The sequence below is a fragment of the Calidris pugnax genome, unplaced genomic scaffold, assembly GCF_001431845.1.
Source record: "Calidris pugnax isolate Ruff unplaced genomic scaffold, ASM143184v1 scaffold17, whole genome shotgun sequence".
NCBI classification, from domain to species: Eukaryota; Metazoa; Chordata; class Aves; order Charadriiformes; family Scolopacidae; genus Calidris; species Calidris pugnax.
The window spans coordinates 1,442,894-1,457,222 of NW_015090794.1; the positions used below are offsets into that span (position 1 = coordinate 1,442,894).

Sequence of the window (14,329 nt, forward strand, 5' to 3'; positions counted from 1 at the left end):
ATTCAGAGGCTGCTTCCTGCTGCTTGTTTCCCCTTGGCCTCTAGAGGAACAACCTCATCTCTTCCGCAAGTGTTTTTGCTGGTGTGTTCAGGGTCCACCTCAGACGTTCACATAACCCCTGTGTCTGCTCATTGCTTTAGTGTGTAGAAACCCCCAGCTTTGCTTAATTTTGTGTGGTGCAATTACTGTATTGATTAGGACTCAAGAATGTGGGAGCGTTGTAGGAGTTGTAGTCGTAAACCTGGATTCTGCTCCTTTGGCTTTTCGTAGTAGTGGTTGCAAGGGAGCAAAGAACATACAATTTCACTTGGACAATTTTCATGCCCCTTTCATGACAGTGGAGCTGCCTGATCTCTATGTGCTTTTCCCAGAAGCAAAAATACCAGATCACCAGAAATGCCAACTATTCTTGGAGGTATTTCCCCGAGATCCTTCAAACGTAAAGAGCACTTTAAAAACCTTCCTTCGTTCAGCAATTTCTACAGTAATTAACTAGGCAGGAGATCATGCAAATTCTTTGTAGGATCTGCAAGAAAAATGCTGGGGTTTGGTTTCCAGCTTGTGGAAGATGAAAGCCGTGGCAGTTTCTTGTCCAGAAATATCTAGATCTGAGGCGCCTCCTCAAGAGGCTGCTGGGATCCTGCGCCTGGGGAGTCTGGGCCGCAGAAATGCATTAATTGGGGGAGCAGCTGGGACTGGAGCCTGTGGCTTCTTCCAGATCAATGCAGAAGAAGCAGGAAACCCTGAGGAAATGGGGATTAAGCAGCTGCTCCCTTTTGTGACACGGAAATCAAAGGTGCTGTCCTGGATCCCTGTGTCCCTCGGGTGCCAGCAGGGAGGGCGGTGGGGAAACTGGGAGGGGATGGATGCCAGGGACAGCCAAGCTCCCACCCAAAGGCCTTCGGAAGCCAAGCTCCTACAGCTGGCTTGTTTAATTATCAATGTCCTCAAGGTGCTAATGAGTTACTGATTCAGGGACGGGGCTTTGGCTGAGGATGAAGAAGGAGGCAGAGGAGTGATGGAGGGTAACTCCACTGCAGGGTCCTTCTCCCCCGCGCAGCAGTTCAGCGTCGCTGACCTTGTCGTTGTAGTGGTTTATTTTGCCTTAAACGTTGCAGTGGGAATATGGGTAAGAGTCTTCTCTCTTCTTCCCTTTCTGCTTTTCCTGTTTGAATAGTCCTTTTTGTTTTTTTGTTGTTTTTTTTTTTTTTTTTTCCCAGGGCTGCCTTTTTCACCTGGAATATTTTGAAAGCCTCTATTAATTTTATTAATTTCTTCTTGTAGTTTGCATTCTTTTGTGTGTATGTGTGTTGTGCTGCATTTGCTCCGTTGTACAAACCCTCACACCCTCCCCCCGCCGTGGAAAGACACCCACAGCCCCAGAAGGAGGGGGAATTTCACTGGGGCACAAACCTCTCCCCTTGGAGCCCCGCTCTGCTGGGCCTAAGCAGCTCCGCCGCTCCTCTATTAAAGGGTGGTGAGACAAAGGTCCTGCTTTAAACAGCAGAAGCCCTCGGCCACCCCCGGTTTCAGACAAAGCCCAATTTCGTCTGCCTTCCAGAAAAATCATAGCCAAAGCTGGGCCTTATTAGCCAACCTGTCTGCTCGGGATGGCTGCACCCTCCGTGCTTCCCCCTCTCGGGGTGCCGCCTTTGCTATTCATGGCTCCAGGTACTCGGGGTGCAGCCACCGTTTCGTGTAATTAAGCTCGAGCTGCAGAGTTCCCATTAATTATCCAGAGTCTCCCGTCTCTTGGCTTCTTGTCTGGGAGACTCGGTTCTTGGTGTCTTGTCTGGGTTTTGTGGGGAAAGGGTGCTCTGTGCTGATTTTTTCTCCTCCCAGTCTTCGTGCAGGGTGAACAGGAACACCGTCAGTGGCTATTTCCTTGCTGGCAGAGACATGGCATGGTGGCCAGTAAGTAGAGACCTCTGTCCCTCGTGTGACACCCTGGGCAGCAGGGATGTCCAGCACCACTGTCCCTCTCACCAAATTCCCTCTTCTGTGCCCCTGCTTTCCCCACTGCCTGCCCACACTTTCCCCTGACCCTGCACACCTCTTTCTGCCAGGATTTGTGTCCTTGTGTCCATTTCTGTTCTCGTTGCACAAAGGATGCTGGAGCCCACCCAGCTCGTTGGGTCTCCTCCTAGGCTGCTCTGAACTTGGAGAGGGCTTCTTGGAGTCAAACATCTATCTCCACCAGCCCCGTGTTCTCCTGGTGCCTCCAACAAGATATGGGGGTCCCATCTTTCTTTTTCCCCTCCTCTTATTTCAGTATGATCTTGACAAACGGGTTGTAAGTCCTTCCCATGGACACAGGGCCACCTCTGGGCAAGATGTATGGTCACTGTGGCAAATGCAGCAACGTGTGGCTCCTTCTTATCCTCCTGAAGACAAGAAAGTCCATCCAAAACCCACTGGGGATGCCCAGATGAGCTCAATGCGTGGGAATGCTGGTTGCTGGGGCTCATGATTGGAGTCTGTTAAGGGTTTTTCTTGCAAAATACGTCCCCGTCCCTCATCCCACACGGTCTATCTTTGGCCACACTTTGCTTTTAGAAGCGCTGGGGAGGTCTGCGCTCTGCTGCTCCCGTTCAGATGTTATTTTTGCTGCCTCCTCTCACTGAATTATCCCTTGGGAGCTGGGGAAGCACCAAAGCTGGTCCAGGACTTCTTCTGCTCCTCTGCAGATCGGTGCCTCTCTCTTCGCCAGCAGCGAAGGCTCGGGGCTCTTCATCGGGCTGGCTGGGACCGGCGCTGCCGGGGGAATCGCTGTCACCGGCTTCGAGTGGAACGTAAGAAAAATGTTGGGTTATTAAGAAAAATGAGTTTCTCGAGCCGCGTCACAGCAGATGGCCCGTTTCACAGCAGCTTCACGCCACGTCTCGAAAGGCTTGGGAGGAGTTGTGCAGGGGGTAATTAACGCGACCCTGCTAAATCGGCTTCTCTAGCTCACATCTAGTGCATGTACAGTGAGTTTGGAGACAACTCAGGTCCATGTGCTCAGGGAAAAGGACATTTCAGTGCAGTTTCCTCGTCCAGCTGAATAGGTCACCCATTCCCTGCTCCCCCACCCATTGCTTCCAAAGTCCTTGGGTTCTGCAGCAAAAATACGTCGTTTGGCTCATTGTGTGCTCAAGGAGTTAGTGGGAAATGTCTGGTCAGGAGCTGAAGGGCTGAGGGGGAGTGAGCTCCTGCTGGTGGGGACGCTGGGGACTCTCCACCATGACCTCGTGCACCCATGTGTGCCATCTGAAGCCATTTGGGGATGTAAATGTGCAGTTGAAGGTGGGCCAGGGCCAGGTCAGGAGTGGTGGATGAGTTCCAGCATTGCAATTGATGACGAGCTCCAGCAGGATCAGTGGTTTTTCCATCTGTGGCATGTTTCTCCTTCCCAACAGGCGACTTATGCTCTTCTGGCGCTGGCCTGGGTGTTTGTGCCCGTCTACATCTCATCTGGGGTACGTAGAGCTGCCCTGAGTCTGCCCTGGCCAGGTCCTCTGTTCCTCAGAGAGCTGTCACCGTTGTCCTTTGAGAATCCCAAACCCTGCTCTGGGAATACAGCTCTCCTTTCCCTTCCCTGGGACTGTTCCCAGAGGAGGGGGCATGGACAGGGCAGTGATCACTCTCTTTTGCTCCGACAGATTGTCACGATGCCTGAGTATCTCCAGAGAAGGTTTGGAGGGGAGAGGATCCGGATGTACCTCTCCAGCCTGTCGCTCCTCCTCTCCATCTTCACCAAAATCTCTGTGAGTAGCTTCTGCTCGACTCCGTGACAGCTCCACGACTGATTTCCAGCAAGGGAAAGGTTATTTTGGGGTTCAAAACTCATGTAGCCAAGAGAGGGGGAGAGCAGCTGCTGTAGGATGCTCCAAGAGGGAGCAGGACAGACGGTGGGAATTCATGGGCAGATGCCATCTGCAACACCCTGTGCATTTGCAGGTAGATCCAGCAGTGATGTTCATGTCTGGGTGGCCCCGACGGATGTGTGGGTGGGTGTCAGGAATCCCAAATTCGTGGTGCACTTGGCTTGTGGCAGAGGTTGAGGATGAAACGTGCATGGAGGCTGGGTTGCATCGTCTGGGTTTTTCCTCCCTGCCCCAGCAGTGATGCTTTCCAGCGCTCCCCGAGGGACCCGGAACTGAATTGGGAATGCATTCGTTGCTGTAGGGCACCTGGGTTTCCCGAGGAAAAGAAGCCTTGCTGTACCTATAAGATGCCCAAGCTTGTACAAAAACTGCCCGATTTTTCAGGGACTTTTCCACAGGGATGTTTTAGCCCCATTTTGGCCTCGCTCAGAGCTCCCTGTGTGCAGCCCCGGCTCCTGCTGCCCACTTGGTGACTGGGGGAAGAGTTTATCCGAGGTAAAACAGCTAAAGAGCCTGTGACACCAGGCAAGCAGGAGAGAGCCGGGCACAGACAGCCCTGGGGGGCTGGAGACAGCGAGACACAGATCAAGAGCAAACAGCTCAGAAATGATCTGGAGCAGAAAACACACCGGAGGGAGCGTTCCTGCACGGCTCCGATGGAGCGGGCGGATCTGACCCGGGGTCTGCTGGGGTTTCTGCCTTTTGCTGGCTAGAAGAACTGTGCTTTTGCCTGTGGCTGGCTGCAAGGAGTGGCTGTTTGTGCAGGAGGAGGGATGATGCTGGAGCGTTTCCCCACGGCGAGGCGCTCAGTGCCTGCCCCTGCACTCCCCAGCTCCGTGTTTGGTGAACACCAGCTTGGCTGGAGACACCATCCCTCCCTGTGTGGAGTTTCTGCCTCCTCCCCGGCAGCTTCACAGCCCCGGGCCCCCGGCTGAGCTGTGGGGGCATCCTCTGGGTCTCCCTCCGAGGGATGCGGAGGATGGAGCAGCCTGCAAACAGCTCTCACCACGTAATCAGTGCTTAATGCAAAGGGAGAGGCTGTCCCTGCCTCAGATCAGACGCCCAGCACTGCATGACGTGATGTCCCCAGATCCAGGAGACCCCATCTCCTTCCCATGAGGTGATTCCTGAGTGCAGCTGCCACCTGCATTTCCCCCTGCAAAGCCATGTCCTGTCGTGCTGGAGGGCACTCTTCCCATAAAGCTGATATTTATACTCCTAACACTTATGGTTTTGAAAATCCTATGGCATTTCTCCTGAAATCAGCCTGGTGGCTCCTGGAGCACCAGTTCAGTTTGCAAGTTTGGTCAGCGATGCTTTGAATGCTCCCTGATTGTGCTAATGTCCAGTGAACTGCTGTCCCACTCCTGTGTGCTGCTCAGGAGGTATCTCTCCTGCTCCTGATGAAGAACCTGGGGAGGAGCTTGAGGGAGATGCTGGAGCATCCGTGTCTGTGGTGCTGGTCCCTGGGATCTGCGCGAGTCCCTGCTGGTGTTTAAAAGGAAAGGTTGGAAGCTGGGGTAGGATTTCTGGTGGGGTAGTTTGTTCTTGCTGGTTAGAATTTGAAGCAAGAAATCACCAGCAGTCTGAGGGCTGGTTGGCTTTCGGTCTCTTTCCAGACTATCACAGGCATCCCCTCTTCTCTTACAAAACAGTGCCCTACCATGCCATGGGGATGTGCTTGATCCTTTTGATTTGCAGTCTCTCCATGGCTTTGCCCAGAAGGGATGGATGTCCTTCAAGTTCATTCTTAGCTTGGGAGACCTTGCCTAACACCAGATGAGCCTGCAGATGACCTCTGTGATGGGAACCTCTGCGGTTCTTCTGGCCTTTCTCAGCACAACCTCGTGTTTGGAGCTTGGTGGACACTCCCAAATGCCTCTTCCAGTGCCTTTTCTCAGCCAGGGCTATAGTTTCTTTGGTCTGCTGAGTCTTCTCTGATCTCTGAGTCATGCAGGATGCAATAGAAGAGGAATCAGCCTAATAAGGGGATTATCTTGGCATCTGGCTCCATTCAGGGTAAATCTCACAGACAATGGTTGTTTCCAGCAGTGGGTTGGGATGAATGTCTGTGGACATGCCGGGTGTTGCCAAACTGGTCCCATGTCCTGTCCTTGGTGGTGTCCGCAGCCGGGAGCGTGGGAGGAGGGCATGAAACTCAGGGCTATTAGGCAGCGCTGTCGCCTGGTGGGGGTTTCCTTTGGTCCTCACTGGGGGCTGCCTCAAAGCTCACGACTATCTGGGATTTTCTTGCCTCCTTTCCCTGCAGATGCTAGGTTTATGCGTGGATCACCACTCCATGTTCTCCTGAGCTGAGACACAGTGTCACTGCTGCTTCCTTGGCTCTTCTTTTGGGTCAGGGGAGATGACAGTCTCCTTCCTTGTCTGGAATTTACCCTTTGGTGGACCCCAACCCTCCGTGTTTCATGGCAGGGTGCAGCAGGGCAGCCCAAAGTCCTACTGAGAGATGGCGTCCACCCTGTCTAGGAACTTGTGGGGAGTTGCACAGGCGTCCTAGCTTTGGCGAAGAGCCCCTGAAGACTCCTCTCTACCCTGGGTAACTCGTTCTACTGAGGCTTTAGATTCACCAATTGTTAAATCCAAGCTGTCTCTAAAGCCAGCTTTCATTGGGAAGGCATTAACGATGTTGGGTAAGAACGAGTTTCCAAGTGAGGTCACTGGTGGAGGCAGGGATCTTGCTGGATTATGAGGCCTGACTTCAAAGGCTTCTCCTCTCCTTTTACAGTTGAAAGGACTTGTTTTATGAATAGGTCATGCCTGCTTTTAATTAGCTTGTTTTTGTATTTGGGATGTCTTATTAATGACCAAGTCACATGCACTTTTATTTTTCCCTACCCTAGCAGAATTACCAGGAAGGGAGGTGGAGATACCTCTGCTTCCTCATAGCAAAGGCTTAGACTCATTTGCAGACGACTGCAAAAATGATTAAGCATTGAGAAAGGCAGGAGAAGCAGTTATGAAATACCTTGTCCAGGTCTGAGCCTTTGCAGCTGGGTTCTGGAGAAGGGCTGCTGGAGAAGCAGGTGGTCATGGGGGCAGGGGGAATGACTTTCTTGGCAGGTGCTGATGTGATAAGTGATGGATCCCTCCAAGGGACGCTGGGAGCTCCAGAAGACACCAAGGATGCTTGGCTGGCACTGTGGTAGGGAGGCTCAAAATATTTTGGGTCTCCAGGTTTCAATGGGAGGAGGTGGTTGAGACCCTTTGGTTGGGGCTTTTCTGCCTGGTAGTTGAAGTTTGCGATGCTTGAATAGCTTAGCTGTCCTCTTCTAGGGCTTCTCGGTGGTCTTTTTGGTATCAGGCTGTGATTGGATTGCATTTGTGGTGGAAAAGCATCAGAGGAGCCACTAGTAGAGGTTTTGGCATGGTAGCCTGCGAGTTGGTTCCTCTTCAGCAGGACATTCCGGGATGGAATTGCCTCTTGATGCTGGCAAGAGCTCTCCCAGAGATATGGCCAAGCCCAAGTGCAGCTGAGGACAGGTAATACCTCCCTTGGGAATGCCAGGCATGACTGTGGTGTAAAGCCTGGTGCAGATGTTGTGGAAGAGTCCCTGAATTGGGATCCTCAAGATCCCAATTACACCAAAGATGGTGTAAGTGGTCTCATGGTGGGTTTGATTTGTGATTTAATCAGCATTATGCCTAACGGTGTGGGCTCATCTGCTAGGGAACAGGCTTTCATGTTGTGCGGAAGCTGGATGAGTGCTCACCTACTGGATGTCATGGCTGATGGAGCCCTGCTGGGTGGCACGTGCCTCGGTTTTTCCATCCTGTGATCCTGCGTAGCCCCTCTCCATCCATGATGATGGTCCTCAGCTCCTGCGCAGCAAGCTTGCTGGAGCAGTGCCGGGAGGGAGGAGGAAGGGCAGAGCCGGGGGAAGGAGGTGCGATATGGGAAATAACACCAGTCCTCCACGTTACTAATCCCAAGTGACTGCTCCCGCATGACCAGGCAAGACAGAGCTGTTGTTTGGGGGATGGTTTCTGGGAGGTGTGTGAAGACAGATGTCAAACCGGAGCTGATGTCTTGGCTGTGAGAAGCCATCAAGGCTCCAGGCGAGGGCGTGGAGTCATCTCGTCTTGCCTCTTCCTGCCCCTTCTGGCCTTGGTTCTTTCTCCAAACAAGGTTTTTGTGAAGATACCCCAGCTGAGCACTGGGGATGGCTGGATCTCAGCTGTGGGTGGGGATGTGGTGGTGACATGGGCACTGCCTGCTGTGCCTGGTCCTCTCCTCCCACGGTATTGCTGCTTTGTTGGAGGAGGGTGCGTCAGGTCCCTCTGAGTCTCTGCTTTATGTCTCATTTCCATGGGACCATGACCATTCCTCCCTGTTTGAGTCCAGCCCTCCCACGGGTGGGAAATGGTGGTCGCTTTTGGGGTGTCAGTCATCTCAACTGAGTCTGGCAGTTGAGTGAGCTCCAGGCCTGCACATCATCCTCCAGGCAGAGGCACACTCACAGTGTCCCTGTGGGAAGTGGTACACGCACAGGAGATGCTGAGGCTGGTAGAGGCAGTATGTTGGATGCAGAGTTGATCTCTCCTTCCATGGCCAAGCAGAAACCCTGAGTGTCTTCCATGGGCTTTGCAAGGGGGGGCTGCAAAGGTCAGGGGATGTGTTGGAGGACACACTTATGCTGGTCCATGTTGGGGTGCAGGACCTCTGGGCTGCTGCTACTTGTTTAGGACCAAATGCAACTTCTGCCATTTGCCCATGCCTTGGTTTCCCAATATTTGCAAAACCAGGAGGAGGTATTTTCCCAGAGATCCTCCACAAATAAGTGGCCTGGTGTTGGGGCAAGGCTCAGGAATGGCAGTCCTGGAGGTCTTGTGCTCTGTGCTGTGGTTGCCCATGTGTGCTTCTTGCTGTGGAGTGGCTGTCGAGGTTGAAACACTGCTGTGGCCCTCAGGGAGCAAGGCAGCACCTTGTTCTGACCCACCAGCACCCATCTGGGCACCACTAATGGGCTTGAGCGACGTGGCACAGAACAGCTCCATCCATCACTGAAGGCATTGCAGGTACCAGCAAGCACCTTGAAAAGTCCCTGCACCTGGGAGGAGATCCCCTCCTGTCCCCAGAAGCATTTTTTAGACTCGCTGCCGCCCTCCTGACCAGTCTGACGGCCCAGACCATTGAGCTGCAGCTGGGGAGGAGGAAGCGGGTCCTTGGCAGCCTCCTGGCTGGCAGCACGGGTGCCAGGAAGATGAATCCTGCCAAGCAGAACGTGAAATACCAGCTACAGCTGCCCCTGTGCATCGGTCCCACGGGGGGTGGGGTGTGCTAGGCTTGGGGGGGTGGCTTGGGCTGCCTCTGAAGGCACCCAAGGGTGCTGGTGTTTTGGGGGAGTACAGCCCCTCGGTTGGTACAAAGTGCCCCATCTCCAGGGCTCTGCAGAAAGCATGGTGAGATGCCACCTGGAGAGCAGGGCATTGCCATTGGTGGAGGGAACTGGAGGTACTTGGGGTGGCATGAAGGTCAGGTCAGGGTCTGATCTTGTAAAGGGCTGAGTGTCTCTAGCTCCCTACTTTTGTCTCAAAGGTTGGTGGCAGTGCTAATGCCCCAAAGCATCCCATCTCTGGCCCTTATGTCCCACTGTCTGCATCCAACTGGGCCCAGTTGCAAGTGACTGCTGGAGCTGCCTGCTCTGCTCTTTGGGGATTGAGGGAAGGTGGCCCATGACACCCATCTGCAGTGGTGACATTGCCACCTGTGTTGGGACCCTGGGCTCCAGCTCTGGCTTTGGGAGGTGTCCTCCTGGTGTGTGCAGTGCAATGTCCTTGCTGTACCCATGGTGTTTACCATTTCCCTGCTGTGCCACTCTTGAAAAAGCCCTTGGGTCATGTTTAGCCACGTGGATGTCACTTGTCCCAGCTCCTGTGTTTCTTCTTCCACGCACAGACGGACCTGTACTCGGGGGCTCTCTTTGTGCAAGTCTGCCTGGGCTGGGACCTTTACCTCTCCACCATCCTGATGCTGGTGGTCACGGGGCTCTACACCATTGCAGGTAGGTTGCTCAGCATCTCCTGGCCTCCATCTTTCTTCTTTGGTTGAACCACACCACTTACACTCCCGCTTTTATTTTATTTTCCTTTATTTTTGTTCTCTCCTGGAAGGTCTCTGGGGATTTATACTAATGGGGCTCATATTCCCTGCCCCAGCCAGCCAGCACCTCAGCATCCTTCTGGAGTGTCAGCTCAGGCAATGACTCAGTGCGTGACCTCTCCTTTGTCATTAGAGCTTCTCATTTGTAATAGCTCCTCCTCCGTCGTGTTGTTAAACCCTTTCTTGTGTGTGTACCTATTTGTAACAGCAATAATCAGGGCTTCTCCTATTACAGGACTATTACTGTGGCATTTACAGTCTGAGAGCCCTTTATCCAGCTCATTTCCCAACCACTTGCCCTGCCCACGATGGAACTTGCTGCCCTCCCTCTGCAAAGCTTTCGGGAATATTTTTTGCCTGCTCTTCCCCCTCTTGGGACCAGCTCTTTTTGTGCAGGCTCAGTCCATATGGCTCTTTTGTGATATGAAGGCAAGGAGGATTTGGAACTGGAGTTGGAAACTGGGGGTTCATGGCCTGCAGCCCCACTCTCGGACCATGGGACCGTGTATCCCTGCCAGCCCTTTCGGTTGGGATGTTCCCTCCCCTGGTAGTGCCCGTGGAGACACCTGGCAGTAATTTCTCCCTCACTATCTCGTCCCAGCCATCAAAACGGGCAGCAGTCTAAGCCTATCCGAAACACGGCGGATTTTGCAAGAATTTGGTTTTAAGCAAATCCCATCTCAGGTTTTTTTTCCTGCCCACGAGGCTTGTTGTGAAGTAAGGCATTTCGGCGTGAGCTCAGGCAGAGGGTGTGATCGCTGCGTCACCCTCATCCTGAGAACATCCCTCCGAATCCCAGGGAGGGTGCAGCCCTGAATTCCCGGGATGTGAGTCAGTGACTGGGGTTGAAACCGGTTCAATTTTTGACCCATTTTTCTCTAGCTCCTCTGCTTTTTAATGCTTTTGTTCGTCTGCTGAGTAATTGCTTTCTGGCTAGGGAAGCAGGTCCTGGGTTGGCAACAGGTCTGGAGGGAGAGGTTGGGATGGAAAGGGAGAAATGCTGCTGGCTTGCCAGGAGGGGACCTCATTATGTGTCAGGTGCTGGAAAAATCAAACTATAAGGTTGGGAGGAGAGCTGAGGGGTGTGCAAAGGGGGAGGAGTGGTGTGGCACTAGGGAGAGGTGGGATGAATGATGAGATCAATGTCCTGAATGTGTCTGCTTGCTGGAGCATCCAAAGAACTGGGGCTGGCTGGCGTCCTCCTGACTGTGCAGGGACATGGTACCACAGTTCCCTGATCCCACCATCCCTCAGCTGCCCTTCCCTGCCCCAGGTGGGATCACAGCCCCCATGGCTATCGGTTGCTCCCCCCACCCCATCTGCAGGGGTCCCACCGAGGAGCTGCTCCCCCTTCACACTCCTGCCAGAGCCCCCCATTACCGCGTGTGGGCAGGACGAGGCTGGTGACAGGCACATCCCCGTGGGTGTGAGCAGCTTTATTGGGACTTCATGACTGAGCCCGAAGCCGGTGGCACTCCTGACGCTGTGTTTGCTGTTGCACAGGGGGGCTGGCGGCTGTCATCTACACTGACGCACTGCAGACATTCATCATGGTCCTCGGAGCCATCATGCTGGCAGTGAAAGGTGAGAGCTGGGACAGCACAGATCACCCTTTCCATGGGGACATTCTCTCCCCACTCGGGCTTTCTTAGAAATAAATAAAAAGACTCAATCTGAGCAATCCGGTGGCCAAGATGCCCAGCAGGTCTGTGGTCCCCCTCTGTCCCCTCTGCCACTGGTCTTCCCCTATGTGCCATTCCTCTGGGTGAAGATGCCATGAAGCATCCCCCTGATCCCCCATGTGGGGCTGTCCCCAGCACTGGTGGCCTTCCTGTGTTTGCCTCTAGTCCATGCACTCCAAGAGACCGATTGAACATTTGACAGCAAAGCAGCATTCCCAGTTTTGCTCCGGGAAACACGGGTCTGTGGCAGAGGACCACAGTTCTCTCTGCCACTGTTCTTCCCCCATGTGCCATTCCTCTGGGTGAAGATGCCATGAAGCATCCCCCTGATCCCCCATGTGGGGCTGTCCCCAGCACTGGTGGCCTTCCTGTGTTTGCCTCTAGTCCATGCACTCCAAGAGACCGATTGAACATTTGACAGCAAAGCAGCATTCCCAGTTTTGCTCCGGGAAACTTGCAGTGGAGTTGCAGTGGGATCTTCAGACAGGATCCCACCGCACGGGGACGTGCATGGCAGAGGGTGGTGAGGCACCACCGCAGGGCATGGCCTGGGGATGAGGAGCATGGTGCCGTGCCTTCCTCCTGGCTGGAGCCAGCGTGGTTCATCACCAGCCCTTTCTGAACACTCAGCACTGTTGTGTCTCCGTACGTTTAGCCGCAGAGCACCCTTCAGAGGCTGGGAGCTTTCATCAGCCTTGCTCTGCCACTGGGGCTCTTGGCCCTGAGGAGTAGGAGGCAAAAAGTCAGGTCCCAGCTTCAAAGGCAGGCGTTTAACTACAGAGGACGATTTCTGGAGGCACTCCTGAGAGGGTTTCCACCATCTCCTGGAGAAGTCTGCTTAGGTTGGGGGGGGAGTGTAGGAAAGGCTTTGACCCAACGCTGTGCAGGAGCTCTGCTGTGGAGGTGGGAGCAGCTCCAGACCTGCAGCCAGCCCGGTCCTGCAGCTGCTCCCCTGTGCAAAAGCAGAGCCCGCTCCTGGGCCAGCCCTGTAGGCAGCAAAGTGTATTTACAAAAACCAAATGAAAGGACAGATGCTTCCTGGAGAAGTAACAGTGATACCAAATACCCCAGCGGGAGCAAGGAGCTGCATGAGGAAAGGGAGCACGTTGCCTGTCCAGGGAGATCTGAGCGGTGGCTGCAGCCTGTGCATTAGACGAGGTGCTCAGATGCTGCTGATGGTTGTCTGAAGTTGTAGGTGACCACGGGGCACTCTCATGCTTGTGTCTGGAGAACTTGGCTGGGTGCAGCAGCTCGGAGCCAGAGCAGGAGGACAAGCAGGCAAGGTCTGGAAAATCCCCTCCAGAGACTTCAGATCCCAGCTTTTTTTTTGGCTTTGCCAACCTGCAAATCCTGGTGAGATGAGGGTGTTTGGGAGAGGGACTGGTCCAGGGGAGCCAGAAGACAAGCTGCTGGTCACAGAGTTTTTAACACGGTTCTCAGGAGACCTGAGGACCTGGAGGCCAGTATGGAGGTTGGGAGGCGTCAAGGGTTTTCTCCAGCTCTTGTCAAGCTCTAATAAAGGACACTTTCCATGTTTTTTCTTGTTCGTATCTTCAGACCATGGTAGCAGTGATGCTAGCGCTCATCTGTGAAGCTCTGCCTGGCCCATTGCCTCCCTGGCTGCTGCTGAAGGGATGACAAAGCTTATTACTAGTCTCCGAGGTCGCATCTCCTGAGGGGAGAGCAGGAGGGTTGTGCAAATCCTCCCCGGTGCGATGCTGGGCAGAGCAGTCTCGAGTCAGGCAACAAGCGGGTGCAGACCGAGGGGTTGTAGACGAATCACTTTAATTAACAGAGGGCTTGGTGGCCTTTTCTGTGGGTGGAAGAGCCAGCGGTGGCCCTGCTTGGCTCCGGCATCCTGGATAAGATAGATGATGCCATCCTGCACTCCACCCAGCGTTCACAGTAGGGATGTTAATCCCGTCGGAGCCCAGGGGCTGCGGCCCAGCGTCTGCAGGCTGAGCTCCCGCTGCCCTGAGGTTTTTTTTTTGCCCTGCTCTTCCGTCCCAGCAAGAGTAGGTGTCACGACTTGCCGGAGAACACCTTTGGGAAGGGAGCAGCCCCGCACCCCCGGGCGCGAATCTCTGCTTTCAGCCTCTGCCTCTGGAGAGCCTTTGTTGGTGCTCAACGCCCATGCAAAGCTTGGGAGTAGCCGGTGCCTGGATAAACCAAGCGCTGGAGGGGGGCCAGGGCTGCTTGCACAAGAGCAGGAGGGGTTCACAAATGCTGACTCCCCATGAAATACCTGGGGGGAAGTTGATTTGCAAAGCAGGTGGTGGTGGGGCACGGTGGATGAAGCCCCTTTGAGAACTCCCCAAAAGCCTCAGGTCAGGGGGATGCCCTGGGATGGGGAGAGGGCTGTGGGTTGGTGTTGGAAATGGCAGGCCTGCAAGGGAGAGGGCTGAGCTCGGGCAGGAGGGGATGATGGAGCAGGGTGGGTGTCTTGGAAACGGGGATTTGCTCAACCTGGCTCTTGATGGTGATCCTCGTGTCCAGCACCTGATGCCTGAGAGATGCGCTTTGGGTCTAAAGACAGCAGCGCTCATGGGCATGGTCCTGCAAGAGGGTGACTTCTCAGGAACAGGATGGAGCTGGGTGGGTGTCTTGGAAACAGGGATTTGCTCAACCTGGCTCCTGATGGTGACCCTGGTGTCCAGCAC

General features: G+C 54.1%; 1 protein-coding gene across 3 annotated transcripts in view; it reads left to right on the top strand.

Moving 5' to 3' along the window:
- The first annotated feature begins 999 nt into the window (after positions 1-999).
- Positions 1,000-14,329, top strand: part of SLC5A10 (solute carrier family 5 (sodium/sugar cotransporter), member 10) — a 42,984-nt gene continuing 29,654 nt past the window's right edge. For 2 of the 3 annotated variants that reach the window (XM_014936229.1, XM_014936231.1), the window contains exons 1-7: positions 1,000-1,129; positions 1,843-1,914; positions 2,688-2,792; positions 3,399-3,458; positions 3,642-3,746; positions 9,784-9,889; positions 11,491-11,571. In XM_014936229.1, coding sequence (XP_014791715.1) covers positions 1,019-1,129; positions 1,843-1,914; positions 2,688-2,792; positions 3,399-3,458; positions 3,642-3,746; positions 9,784-9,889; positions 11,491-11,571 — 640 coding nt within the window. In that variant the 5' untranslated portion in view covers positions 1,000-1,018. The remainder of the gene's footprint in view (positions 1,130-1,842; positions 1,915-2,687; positions 2,793-3,398; positions 3,459-3,641; positions 3,747-9,783; positions 9,890-11,490; positions 11,572-14,329) is intronic. The other variant, XM_014936230.1, reaches the window with a different exon arrangement.